Here is a 13,419-nt window from a genome sequence, read left to right on the forward strand (position 1 = left end):
TCCTGAGACAGATTGATGTCAGCAAACATACCCTCTTTCAACACGCCTTTTAAGGAGAGAGCTTTCCCAGTCTGCATCTGTATTGGAATTGTTTTTCGGTATTTTAATTGTTTTACCAGTTAGTGTTTGCTGCCCTGGGAAGAAGAGTGGGATATAAATGCAATTAATTGATTAATATATGTCCCTATTTAAAATCAAGTGCAGTACTTCTATTCTTCGATGGAACACAGCCATTCAGTGTCTCACAGCAGCCCTGAGTTCTGTTTTGAAAAGCAACTGCAAAGTTCTAAGGTTTTCATTTCAGAGATCTCTGCCTTCCCCCCCCCCCCGCTCCTTTTTATTCAAGCCCAGTGAAAGCTGTTGCCTTAAGAATTGACGTTTGGGCGAAATGAATCCGCTTTAACTTCTCCCTATAGATTTCCTGTCAACTCTTCACTTTCTTTGAAAGAGAAGCCTCCAGTGGAATTGTTTTGCACTTACCAGGGGGCTGTATCTCATAACACCATGCAGCTTGAAGAGGACAATTACCCTAGTGCCCAAAGTAATGGGTGAACGACATCTTTAATATTTGTTTTAACCTCTGGAAACATGTTTAAAATACCTTCACATGCATATCTAGAGAAATGCATGAAGCAGAGTGCCATCGATGGCACTCGTGGGCAGAGACAGTAATGTAGCTGAACACCAGTTGTTGGAAGGGGAGCTTGCAGGTTTTCCAGAGGCATTTGGTTGGCCACTGAGATGCTAAACTAGATTAGCCACTGGCCTCATCCAGCAGTCTATGTTCTGAAAGAGTATGTCTTTTCTGCAGGTTTTGTAAGTAAAAAAAAAAAAAAAAAAAAAAGGTAAAGGACCCCTGGATGGGTAAGTCCAGTCAAAGGCAACTATGGTGTTGCAGTGCTCAACTCGCTTTCAGGCCGAGGGAGCCGGCGTTTGTCGACAGACAGCTTTCCGGGTCATGTGGCCAGCAGGACTAAACTACTTCTGGTGCAACGGGACACAGTGACGGAAACCAGAGCACACGGAAATGCCATTTACCTTCCCGCCACAGTGGTACCTATTTATCTACTTGCACTGGCATGCTTTTGAATTACTAGGTTGGCAGGAGCTGGGACAAAGCAATGGGAGCTCACCCGTTAGTGGGGATTCGAACCTCTGATCTTCTGATCAGCAAGCCCAAGAGGCTCAGTGGTTTAGACCACAGTGCCACCCGCGTTTTTTAAGTGGCAGGTGTGGGTTTGGGCAGACTTCTGAAATAAAAGATTCTGAACTCTTGTCAGAATGATTTCTGGGAGACAGACATACTATTGTAGACAATTGCATTCAGCTCATAGCAGGCCCATTTAAATTAAGGGACCCAAGTTAGTTATGTCCATCACTTTAAATGGATCTATTCTAAGCAGGAGTAGCATTGGCTACAAGTCACAGTTTCCACATTTTGTACAGATCCTTGGATATAGCCTTTCTGTTCTTGCTGGCCCCTTTCTGAAATCAGTCGGAATAGGTTTCAAATAGGTTTTGCGTCACAAAACATGTGTCTCACAAAAAATGTGTCTCAAATGGCAGAGATTTCTCTCCACCCCCAATGCATGTTCATAGACTTCTATAATAATTTCCACAGTACAGGATCATAGCCTTCAGAGGCAATGCACGAAAAAAAAGAAAGCCTGCACCAATGTATCTTGTAGTAAAGCATTTAATAAAGTACAGTATCAGAAACAGGATTGTATTAGAAAAGTGTATTGTGAATGTAGTATACTTCTGTTACATTTGCCCATCAGCAATAGTCTTAAATAGTGAAGACACCTCAAAATACCTAAATTCTAAAAGATACTTTGAATGTTAAAAAAAATATTAATGGTGCTGTGTGGGATTACAACTGGAGATGTACAGGATACCTACTTCATTCCATGGAGGTGATAAGAGAAAATGATTGCAAGCTGTGGTCTGAAAATTGCTACTAAAATGCTGTGATAGCAAAAGCCTCCAATTGTCAGGGTACCATATGGGGCATCTGCAGTGCTAATCGTGATGACCGAAATTGCTCACTTTGGCCTTTTAACGCAAGCCACAGCCCTTCTGCAGTGCAGGGTGATGGATGAGGCTGCCTCCTCTTTGCATTGTCATCTCACGCCATGAAAAGCCGTTGCGTTTGATGCAGCCTGACTGAGCCCGTGCACCGAACAAAAGCAGAGGGAAATGAACCTGCAACGTTCCCTCGCCATTAAAAAGACACTGGGTTGTATCCAATGCAGTGCTAAGTGTAAGTCACTTAGTGGTCTTGTTAACTATGCTCAGTGGTAGAGTATTTGCCTTGCATGGAGAAGGTCCCAGGTTCATCCTCAGGTATCTCCAGGGAGAGCTGCTGCCAGTCAGAGTAGACAACACTGAACTGGATGGTCTGACTCAGTACAAGGCAGCATCCTGTGCTCCAGTGTGTGTCAGAACAATGGCATGGACCATTTCCTGCCAGCTCTTGCAAGTTGCTAGGTCAGGGATGGATCCATTCCACACAACTGGGCTGACAAATCTAGGAAACGCCATACATGGAGCCCCTTTTGTGTTTTCCACCAGTCTCTATTCTACTTTCTCCTCTTTCTCTATTCCTTAATAGGAACCACAAAACTTTGCCCTTTTATCCCTCTGTTCCCCCTCCTCTGCACACAACTTCTCTGCATCTTGACAGCTTCTGCTACAACCTTCATGCTAAGGACTTGCAAATCTGCTTCTCTTACTAATTCTCCAACACATCTCTAATTCTCTTGTTGGAAAGAAAGCCTGGGGTCATCTTTACCTCCTTCCTTCATCACCTAAAATGCAAGCAAATTCTGCTTTTTGCTTCCAGCACCTCCAGGCTAGATCGGTTTCTTTCTATATGACTAGTGAAACTATTACCTGCATCTAGCATCCTGTGGTTAATGCCACCTCTGTCTATCACTTCCTTAAATCTTTCAAGTGATGCCCTATAGCTATTTGCAATCAAGTTCATCATCCCACATCCTTCTCTTTAAAACCCACTCTTATTTCTGCCCTATCGTCTTCCTCTGCTAAACTCAAAATTAGCCTCCTTTCTTTTCTGCCCATTATGCAAAAGCTTGTTTGTCACCACTCCTGCTCCTACGTACATCTATCTTTGGTTAAAATGGGGAGCCTCTTACACCTCCTGTATCTGAGCCACATTCCTCTCCCTCTTTGGCATGCTACTCCCTACTCCATTTATGTATCTTCTCAAAATTAACTTTTTCAGCAACCCCAGCCACACTTTCATCTGACCATTGCCACCTAGCTGTTCTTTTAGTGGGAAATTGCAGTCAGCCGTAACAATGAATGAGTGCTAGTTAATGCATGAAGGGGTTAAGATCAGAGAGGTCTATTCCTAGACTCAGACCACACTATCTCACCTCCTCCTTCTCTCACTCTCTTTGCACCATGTAATCAACCAGGAAGGACTTGCCTGAGCTTGCTCCAACATCAGACAGCTTGCTTGAAACCACCTTTCTGTATTTTGTACCCAGGAGTATTCCACTTGTGTTCTCCTTGCGGTTGCATGGAACAACACATGAATCAGAACTTTTGATTTTGTAAGTAAAGTATTTTAACCTTACTTAAGTGTGTGGTCTGTTCATTGTCAGAGGGATAGAGAGAGGGGCAAGCACAGCAAGCAGACGAAATGGGATATGAAAACAACCTACAGTGGTGCCTCGCAAGACGAAATTAATCCGTTCCGTGAGGCTCTTCGTATAGCGGTTTTTTCGTCTTGCGAAGCAAGCCCATTGACAGCTTAGCGGATTAGCGCTATTAGCGGTTTAGCGGCTTTTAGCGGATCAGCTGATAAGCGGCTTAGGGCTTAGGAAAAGGGGGGGAAAAGGAAAAAAAAAACTGCAGGAACTCACAAGACATTTTCGTCTTGCGAAGCAAGCCCATAGGGAAATTCGTTTTGCGAAGCGCCTCCAAAACGGAAAACCCTTTCGTCTAGCGGGTTTTCCGTCTTGCGAGACGTTCGTCTTGCGGGGCACCACTGTATATTCCCATGCTATACTGCTGCTTAACTCTGACTGTTTTAAACTCCACTGGGGAGTATGTTAAGCCCCATGTTTTGAAGCCAGGCATACAGCCAATTCTTTTGTTAATAACCCACACGTGGGTCACACAGATCTAAACCCCCCCCCCCCACTTTTCCCCATTCCTTTTTTCTTTCCAGATATAGTAAGTCCTCTTTGGAGCTCCACATGTGTGGTCTGCACAGTGTCTAGCACATGGAAACCACTACACAACTAAATTAGTCACCAGAATTCTACTCATAGCTGCAACAATCCCAGGAAGGCTTTAAAATGTGTGGCAACTTTCTCTTCTGCAACAGGGGAATCTCTGCAGGTCCTAGTTCTGCGTATGATTTAGGGAGGCAGAGGTGGGGGGAAATGCAAGCTGTATTTTTCCTACCGAAGAATGTTCAGACACTCCTAGATAAGTGAATGGTAACCCTAACCCTGGACTGGGTGAATAAGTACCGTATTTTTTGCTCTATAAGATTCACTTTTTCCCTTCTAAAAAGTAAGGGGAAATGTGTGTGCATCTTATGGAGCGAATGCAGGCTGCACAGCTATCACAGAAGCCAGAACAGCACGAGGGATTGCTGCTTTCACTGCACAGCGATCCCTCTTGCTGTTTTGGCTTCTGAGATTCAGAATATTTTTTTTCTTGTTTTCCTCCTCCAATAACATAGGTGCGTCTTGTGGTCTGGTGCATCTTATAGAGCGAAAAATACAGTATTTTCTTTTGTCTGCCCCGATTCTTCAAACATTCAGCTTCACTCAATGCCCCATAGGTTCTATTATTATAAAAGGAGAGAGGGAAAATGTCTCTATTCTGCTTTCTACACACGATGTCTAATCTTATTTACTTCTAAGTTTGTTCTAGGTATAAGCTTTCATGTGCATGCACACGAAAGCTTATACCCAGAACAAACATAGTTGGTCTCTAAGGTGCTACTGGACAATTTTTAAATTTATTTCAACTGCATCAAACCAACACAGCTACCTACCTGAATCTTATTTACTTCTATCATGCCCTGCCTTATTCACATTTTTTTCTGAACTCCAAAGCCCCAGATATTGTAACCTTTCCTCATGGGCAGATGTTTATTTCTTTTCTAACTTATTTCTTCTCTCTTTTAATACTCATCAAGCCATTTCTCTTGCGCAACTGGAAAGCCCATGTGTTGTTGTTGTTTTATTGCATTGTTGTTTCTCCTTCCAACTTTTTACAGTCATGATTTTGGTAAATCAGTTGTTCCCCAAAGCTGTATCCCACAACATACCACAGTAGAACCAAGACAAGAAGTTACTGGTAAGTAGTGAAATCATGAAAGTTCCTCCTGGACTACAAATTCCCATCTGCAAAAGAGGCTGCCTGCTGCAACTCTGCATGATATCCAACTCTAGTCTTAGCTTTCCTCCCCAGCCAATCTCTGCTTCTGAAAGGGCAGATTATTCTGTCACAACAATTCAGGATATGTGATTGGATCATTCAGCTATTCCTGAGGCAGCAATGAGTAAACAAACAAACCCCTGTGTTGCAAAATATGAGTCAGCAATATCAAAAGCAACACAATGGCCAGAAACAATTACAATTTGAAAAACTTTATAGGAATAATTCAAAACATCAAAACTAACAAACTGAAGTCTCTGAAAGTCCTTAAATGAACCACAGTGCCAGACTTTACCTGGTGGAGAGCAACTGTGAAGCTTTGTATAATCAGCAAATGTCCAATTCTGATGTCCAGCTCTGAACTCTGCTGAACAGTGTTTCCGGATAACAACTACTGTTTTGTTGAATTCTTCATCAGCTAATTAGTTCAGCACTCATAAGTAGAAAGATTTGTAATTTCTTCATTAACCAATCTTTTTTCGAATAGATATAATAAACATGAGAATGAAAAATACTCTGGAACAGTGCTCATGTGATCAGTGACTACATAATCACATGAGCACTATTCCGGTTTTGAATAATTCCATAAGGTTTTTCACATTGTAATTGTTTCTGGCCATTGTGTTGCTTTTGATATTGCTGATTCCTGAGGCAGCAGCAGCAGAATAGCCTGTCCTCTGATGAAGCTGATCATTGTCTCTTTGCATGTGCCATTGGAAACAGGCATGCCTAGGGCAATTTGGAGGCATGTTCAAAATTCATTTAAGCTTTATTTTTTAAAAAAGACATGCTTCCCACACACTGCATAACTGTATCTGCTTAGGAGTAAGAGGGATATAGACCTGATAAAAGTATGCTTCATCTCTTAGACATTTGGAAAACACTGGGTTGCGTTCAACTTGACCAGGGTTTCCCAAACATGGGTCTCCAGCTGTTTTTGGACTACAACTCCCATCATTCTAAGCTAGCAGGACCAGTGGTCAGGGATGATGGGAACTGTAGTCCAAAAACAGCTGGAGACCCAAGTTTGGGAAACCCTGAAGTAGACCCACAGAACTTAACAAATAAAAGTTAGCCATGCCTATTAACTTCAGTGGGTCTTCTCTGAGTAGGACTAACACTGGATACAGTCCATTGCGCTAAATGGCCATTCAATCTCCAACAAGCTTGAGGGTATAACAGCAATTTCCTTCAATGCAGGCCAAAAGTTCAAAACTTTGCATGGTCTGACTGGCAGAAGTGATGAGCAACCTATATTGATATTGAAACCTCTCATCCTAAGTACACTTCTAATTCTAGGCTCCTCAAATGCTTTGTCTTTAAATTTCTCCTCCTCCTTATAAATTAACAGCTATTTACATGTGCCATTAGGCTACTCACATCAAGAATTCCATTCTTTAGACATGCAGAGAAATAACACTTATTAAAGAACTATGAAGGTGTGTTAATGACAACATTGCTGGTGTACCTGACCATAGCAATGCCGTGACAAAACAGTTCCTTCTCCCTGTAAGATCTACTTTAAAGGCTTGATGCAGTGTGTCGAACATGTAGCAGCTATTCAGTGGCACACAGACAGGGACACAATACAGAATGCACCAAACAGCGAGGAAATGGCGACATACGAATTCAAATGGGACCATCTTTGACACCAAATAATAGGAACGACAAATGGGAACCCGAATGTGAGATTTCTTAATATTTAGTTGCATCGTTCTCATCCTAATAATGCCCTTTGCAAATGCAGAGAGTGGCATCTCTACAAAGCCACTGAATGGTGGAACAAGTTGGCGGATGCTGGGCGTGAGGGGGAAGATATATTCACCAAAGCACCCGCCTTCCCTAGAGGATGTCAAAAATTAGGCTAACGGCAACATGATGCCAGCATTTTACCCTGTTGACTAGAAAGTGGGCAGCAAGAAACCCCTGCCTTAAGTGGAATGGTTGATGCGCAGGGGAACATGAAGATGCAGTCATAGTGGGTTGTGAACCAAGGCTTTTCACCTGGAAGAAATTCAGTACAACGCAGAGAGAATACTTTCTAATAATCTTGGGGTGAGAGGCGAGGGCAGGGAGAAAGGAGGTTGTACTAGGTGTGGGTGAAGCTCGACTAGAATTCCCTACAGCTTCAAGAGGCGTCCCCTTCTCTGCTCTTTACAGACTGCCATAGATACGTTTGATCACGTCTGCCTCTTCTTTATCCAGGATGCCCTTGTCTACGTAAGCGTCGGCTTGCTGGTCGATGAAGTCCCGCAGTTTAGAAAGATCGTAATCTGGAACACAAGAAAGGATTCATGCAGCAAGCCTCCTCGGTGTCAGGTTCTCCCAGTGAACATAACGTTTTCATTGCCAAGGGAGGGTTTAACAAAGTTTTTGTGAAGGTTTCCTAGTGCCTTTAGAAGTCCACAGTTCTTTTAGCACAGCACAGTGTGGCAACGAAGCCAAACGTCAACTGTGGTCCAAACCTGAGATGGTGGTTATGCCTCTCCTCCTTAACCACACCTTGTAGCCTAATTTTGCCCAATGGTTGAGGGATAGAGACTTTATTCAGGACTCCATGTTCAGATGATACACTAAGTCAAACCTGGACTTAGCGGTTGTGATGTGTTGTGCTGAAAGGGCTAGCGAGGAGGAGAGGCAGGGCCAGATTTATGTATAAGCTAAACAAGCTATAGTTTAGGGCCCCACTCTCTTGGGGGCCCCAAAAAAAATTAAAGGGAAAAAAGCTGGATGTACATTTCCAAAATATAAGATAAAAAACAAAATAAAACCTACATACAGCAACAGTGTTTTGTGTTTTGTAGGCTCCTATGATGTAAATAATGGGCCCCACCTGCTAGCCTGCTCCCTAAAATATCACTGGTTTGCTCATTTCTATATACAGGGTGCCTACATTCTGCATTTGCAAATGGCTTTAGATACCTATTAGGTCCATAAATTACCATATAGCATATAGGTAAAGGTACCCCTGACCTGTTAGGTCCAGTCGCGGACGACTCTGGGGTTGCGGTGCTCATCTCGCTCTATAGGCCGAGGGAGCCGGCGTTTGTCCGCAGACAGTTTTTCCGGGTTATGTGGCCAGCATAACTAAGCTGCTTCTGGTGAACCAGAGCAGTGCACGGAAACACTGTTTACCTTCCCGCCGGAGCGATACCTATTTATCTACTTGCACTTTGATGTGCTTTTGAACTGCTTAGGTGGGCAGGAAGTGGGACTGAACAACAGGAGCTCACCCTGTCGTGGGGATTTGAACTGCCTACCTTCTGATTGGCGAGCCCTATTCGCTGTGGTTTATATATAGCGCATATTCAACACAAAAAACAGCGGCAATTTGTTGTTGACAAAGGACAGCTGGACATATAAAGGGCCCCATTACCTTCAGTAGCTGAGGGCCTCATCAAACCTAAATCTGGCCCTACAAACTCCTCTTTAGAGCACACCTGCACAGTTTCTGTAAGCCACAGTCTGGCTTACCATGACAGGTGAATGCAGCATGTGGGATGTAACCCTACATTAATTTCCAGCCTAGAAATTGGCAGGACTCCCCTTCAATTTGTATATTCAGATCAGCGTACTGTGAAAATATCTGCAAACACAAAAGATAATGACCAAGCCATCACATTTCACAGCACTCGCTTTCCAGGGCCATTTAGAGAAAATGGATAGTTGCTCAGTTCATTTGTCTGAATTGAATGTGCAAAGAGGCCTCCCTGTCACTTAGTTCACATTCATTGCAGCATTCGGCCCAACATTCCAGATGACAGGGGCAAATATATGTGGATAAAGGTCTTTGCAAATTTGCAGATTACGGCTAATTTGGTAAATATGTTTCACAGCACTCTAATAATTAACAGACAAAGCATGTCGCTTATCTCTGTTAAGTTCGGTGGAAAAGTATCGTAATGGGCACATTAACAAAAAATCAGCAATATCTTCCCATCTGCTGTCTCAATTAACACTGATGCCTAAGGAACACTGTTGTACCATTTCCCCAGGCGCGATCGCAGAGCTTTTCAGATTAATAATTCAAATACCATTGCCAAGTTTGTACTTGCTGTGCCATATCATATCGGCTCTCCCCATTCCCCCTTCATTGAGTCTCCTTTCAGATTTTCTTCCGTTAACTCTATACGAATCTACACTAGCATCCCATACGAATATAACACACCTCATTCTCAGAATTGTGTGCTCAAGTCTTTAATTTCATTTTGTTCCGGTTTCGTTTAATGGAATGATTAACATTTGTGCACCGGATCTGTGGTCAAATGTTTGCAGGGAAGGGAGACCTAAGGCTGCAGGCAGACGCAAAACAGCAAACACAGCACAAATCTAAATGCTGGCAGTCCAGTATAGTGGTGCCTCGCAAGACGAAATTAATTCGTTCCGCGAGTCGCTTCGTCTTGCAATTTTTTCGTCTTGCGGAGCGCGGATTCCCTGGGTATTAACAGTTTTACAAAAAAGGAAGCAAACTCGCAAGACGTTTTCGTCTTGTGAAGCAAGCCCATAGGGAAATTCGTCTTGCGAAGCACCTCGAAAAACGGAAAACCCTTTCGTCTAGCGAGTTTTTCGTCTTGCGAGGCATTCGTCTTGCGGGGCACCACTGTACCTTGAAATGAGAGTTACTTAGGGTGCAATGTTACAGCAGCGGCTGGTTCCTATTGGGTCTGGTAGGGCAGGAGGGAGGGAGACCAAACGGTAGGTGGAGATGGAGTCAATGACAGGCAGAGCCTCTCCCCTGATTGGTTGTAAGCCAGAACTCAGGCAGGTGGGACCTGCTGAGCTTGGTGGGAAAACACTCCAATTGCCCTGATAAACGAGCCTCCAGTCCAATCTTATATACATATTCACCTGGAGTAAGCCTTATTGAACTCAAGGGAGCCTAGCTCAGAGCAGGCATGCCTAGGATTGCACTATCTACGTATGATATATATATATATATATATATATATATATATATATATATATATATAAAATTAAACCATCTACTTACATATAATTTAAAAAAAACCATGAAATCAAGATAAACTTTTTTATAAAAGCATGGAAATGGTTTATGGAATATTTCCAAACAAACTTTAAACAGATAAGAACATTGGCAGGATTATTGTAATAACCTGCAGTTTTATAAGAATATATATTTAAAGTAGATGAATAAATGAGCAAATTATGTTAATTTGGATATGCAGAAAATATTAAAAAATAAATTTATGGAACCAGAGAAAGAGGGGGAAGAAACTCAAGTTTTGAAATGTTAAAATGATTGTAAAATTATTGAAATGTATAAAACTGAAAATCAATGTGTGTGTGTGTGTGTGTGTGCATAAAACACACACACACACACACACACACACACACACACACACATACATATATATACCGGTATATGTAAATAACATGGTACATAATTTCCGTTGTACAAATGTAGGTAGAGAACAACCTTAATTTTATTTCTTGAAATGAATGTTTCTTATTTATGCCAGCAAATCAGCCCAGAGAGTCAGTGGCGTAGTGTGAGGTGTGCACAGGGGCGGTTGCCTTGGGCGCAAAATTGCTAGGGGCACAAAATTTTGTTGCCCAGTGCTGCCTCAGTATAGCTGCATACTTCCGTCACTGGGCTGTGGTGAAAATGGCATCTCCATGTGAACCAGGAAGTGACCTCTCCAGACAATGGAACGCCTCCTTTTCTTATTTCTGCCGCTGCAATCTCCTGGGTGACGCGGATGCCGTTAGGCAGCTGAATGCGCATGCGTCCTCTGCCTGTTTCCCTCCCTATCACCTCCTCCTCCTCTGCGTTGCCCTGGGCACTGGCAACCCACGCTATGCAAGTCCTATGGTGTGATGAAATCCTATGATTGACTTTGTCCATTTAGCCATAGTAAAGCAAGTAAATAAATTATAAGTGAATGAAAGCACACTGTTGAGCTGTAAAGTCCATTATCCCAGGGCTTAACGAACAAACGAACAAACAAACATCATTCAGGGAGGAGCTCCTCCCCATCACAAAAGAGTTTCTCCCACCCTACCTTCTTTCTTTCCTTGCTTGTTGTGCTTCTTTAGCCACTCTATGTTCTTTCTGATGGCTTCTAAATATGCCTCTGCTTTCCCTTCAAGAGCAAGAGAAAAGAGAAATAAAACTATTTAGGACCAAGTCCAAATATTCAGGGTAGCTATAGGAAATTAGAGATGGGGGTAGGAATCATTTTGGTTCTCATTTAAAGCGGAATCTACCAAATCCACTTTCCATTTTTTAAATAATATTTTTTATTAATTTTAACATATAAATTATAAAATGTACCACAAAACTTATCACTTATACAATCTTTTTAGATTTCCGTCAGCACCTCTGATTATCCACCGTTTTAACCACTTCTTATGCATTTCTTAACTTTATATTGCCTTTACATCTCTTAACAAATCATCCTTCCCCTTCTCCATTTTTACAATACTTCTAATAATACTCCTCACAAAACTTCTTGCAACCCTACAAACGTCGTCTGTTTTTCACAACTACTTTTCAAATAGTCCATAAATTTACTCCAGTCTTCCATGAATTTCTGGTCTTGCCGATTTCGAATCCTTCCTGTTAGTTTATCTAATTCTGCATAGTCCATTAACTTCATCCTACCAAATCCACTTTCCAAAGCAATCTGAGATCCAAAACACAACTATCCTTTGAAATTCACACTTATATGAATTTTAGGATGCAGTTCTCCAACCAAATGAAATGTTCACAAAAAAGGCCTATTTTAGGGGGGAGGTATGCATAAAAATGAACTAATATTAATAACAACACATTTATTACCCACCCTTCACCATAAGGTTATTACAATCCAAAACACAATGTTAAAAATAACCTTTAAGGACTGTCCAGGGCAGCTGTTTACCAGCTCCATCTGGTATGTAGGCTGAGACCCTATCTGCCTGCGGACTGTCTCGCCAGAGTGGTGCATGCTCTGGTTATCTCCCGCTTGGACTACTGCAATGCACTCTACGTGGGGCTACCTTTGAAGGTGACTCGGAAACTACAACTAATCCAGAATGCGGCAGCTAGACTGGTGACTGGGGGCAGCTGCCAAGACCATATAACACCGGTCTTGAAAGATCTACATTGGCTCCCAGTACGTTTCCGAGCACAATTCAAAGTGTTGGTGCTGACCTTTAAAGCCCTAAATGGCCTCGGTCTTGTATACCTGAAGGAGCGTCTCTACCCCCATCATTCTGCCCGGACGCTGAGGTCCAGCGCCGAGGGCCTTCTGGCGGTTCCCTCATTGCGAGAAGCAAAGCTACAGGGAACCAGGCAGAGGGCCTTCTCGGTAGTGGCGCCTACCCTGTGGAACGCCCTTCCAGCAGATGTCAAAGCGATAAACAACTACCTGACATTCAGAAGACATCTTAAGGCAGCCCTGTTCAGGGAAGTTTTTAACGTGTGATATTTTACTGTATTTTTGGTTTCTGTGGAAGCCGCCCAGAGTGGCTGGGGAGGCCCAGCCAGATGGGCGGGGTATAAATAAATTATTATTATTATTATTATTATTATTATTATTATTATTATTATTATTACTTTAAAAAACTTATTACAATAAAATGAAATAAAAAGGGCGGGTCCTGAAAAATAACATACAAAAATGCATCAGATTAGGAGAAATTGCTTCCAAAATTTGTACGTGAATCAGAACTGCATACAAAAACATGTTTCATTACGAAAATGCTGAAGAATTTTCACGAGGATTTTAAAAGAAGCAAATTGCTGCAGAAATGTGGAGTACTGAGTTTACAATTGGAAAAACAAACAGAACTGAGAAAACTGTGACTAGTAGATCGTCCCGTTCTTATAGGCAATGATTCATTACAGCATGTCTTAAACACAATCTATTATTAGAATTTGGGAAGGTACATTTTAAAAGGAACTAACTCTTGTTCAAGTTCAACATCTCCAAAAGGAAACATCCCAGTTCATATTTGCTCCTTTACGAAAAGAACTAGTTTGGTTCA

At 42.3% G+C, this 13,419-nt stretch overlaps 1 protein-coding gene across 1 annotated transcript in view; it reads right to left on the bottom strand.

The window, feature by feature from the left end:
• Positions 1-4,994: 4,994 nt before the first annotated feature.
• SCG3 (secretogranin III) overlaps positions 4,995-13,419 on the bottom strand; it is a 51,066-nt gene continuing 42,641 nt past the window's right edge. The window contains exons 11-12 of the mRNA XM_079953379.1: positions 11,451-11,531; positions 4,995-7,700 (exon numbers count right to left, since the gene is read on the bottom strand). Coding sequence (XP_079809505.1) covers positions 7,582-7,700; positions 11,451-11,531 — 200 coding nt within the window. The 3' untranslated portion in view covers positions 4,995-7,581. The remainder of the gene's footprint in view (positions 7,701-11,450; positions 11,532-13,419) is intronic.

The sequence above is a fragment of the Podarcis cretensis genome (assembly GCF_951804945.1).
Source record: "Podarcis cretensis genome assembly, chromosome: 14".
NCBI classification, from domain to species: domain Eukaryota; kingdom Metazoa; phylum Chordata; class Lepidosauria; order Squamata; family Lacertidae; genus Podarcis; species Podarcis cretensis.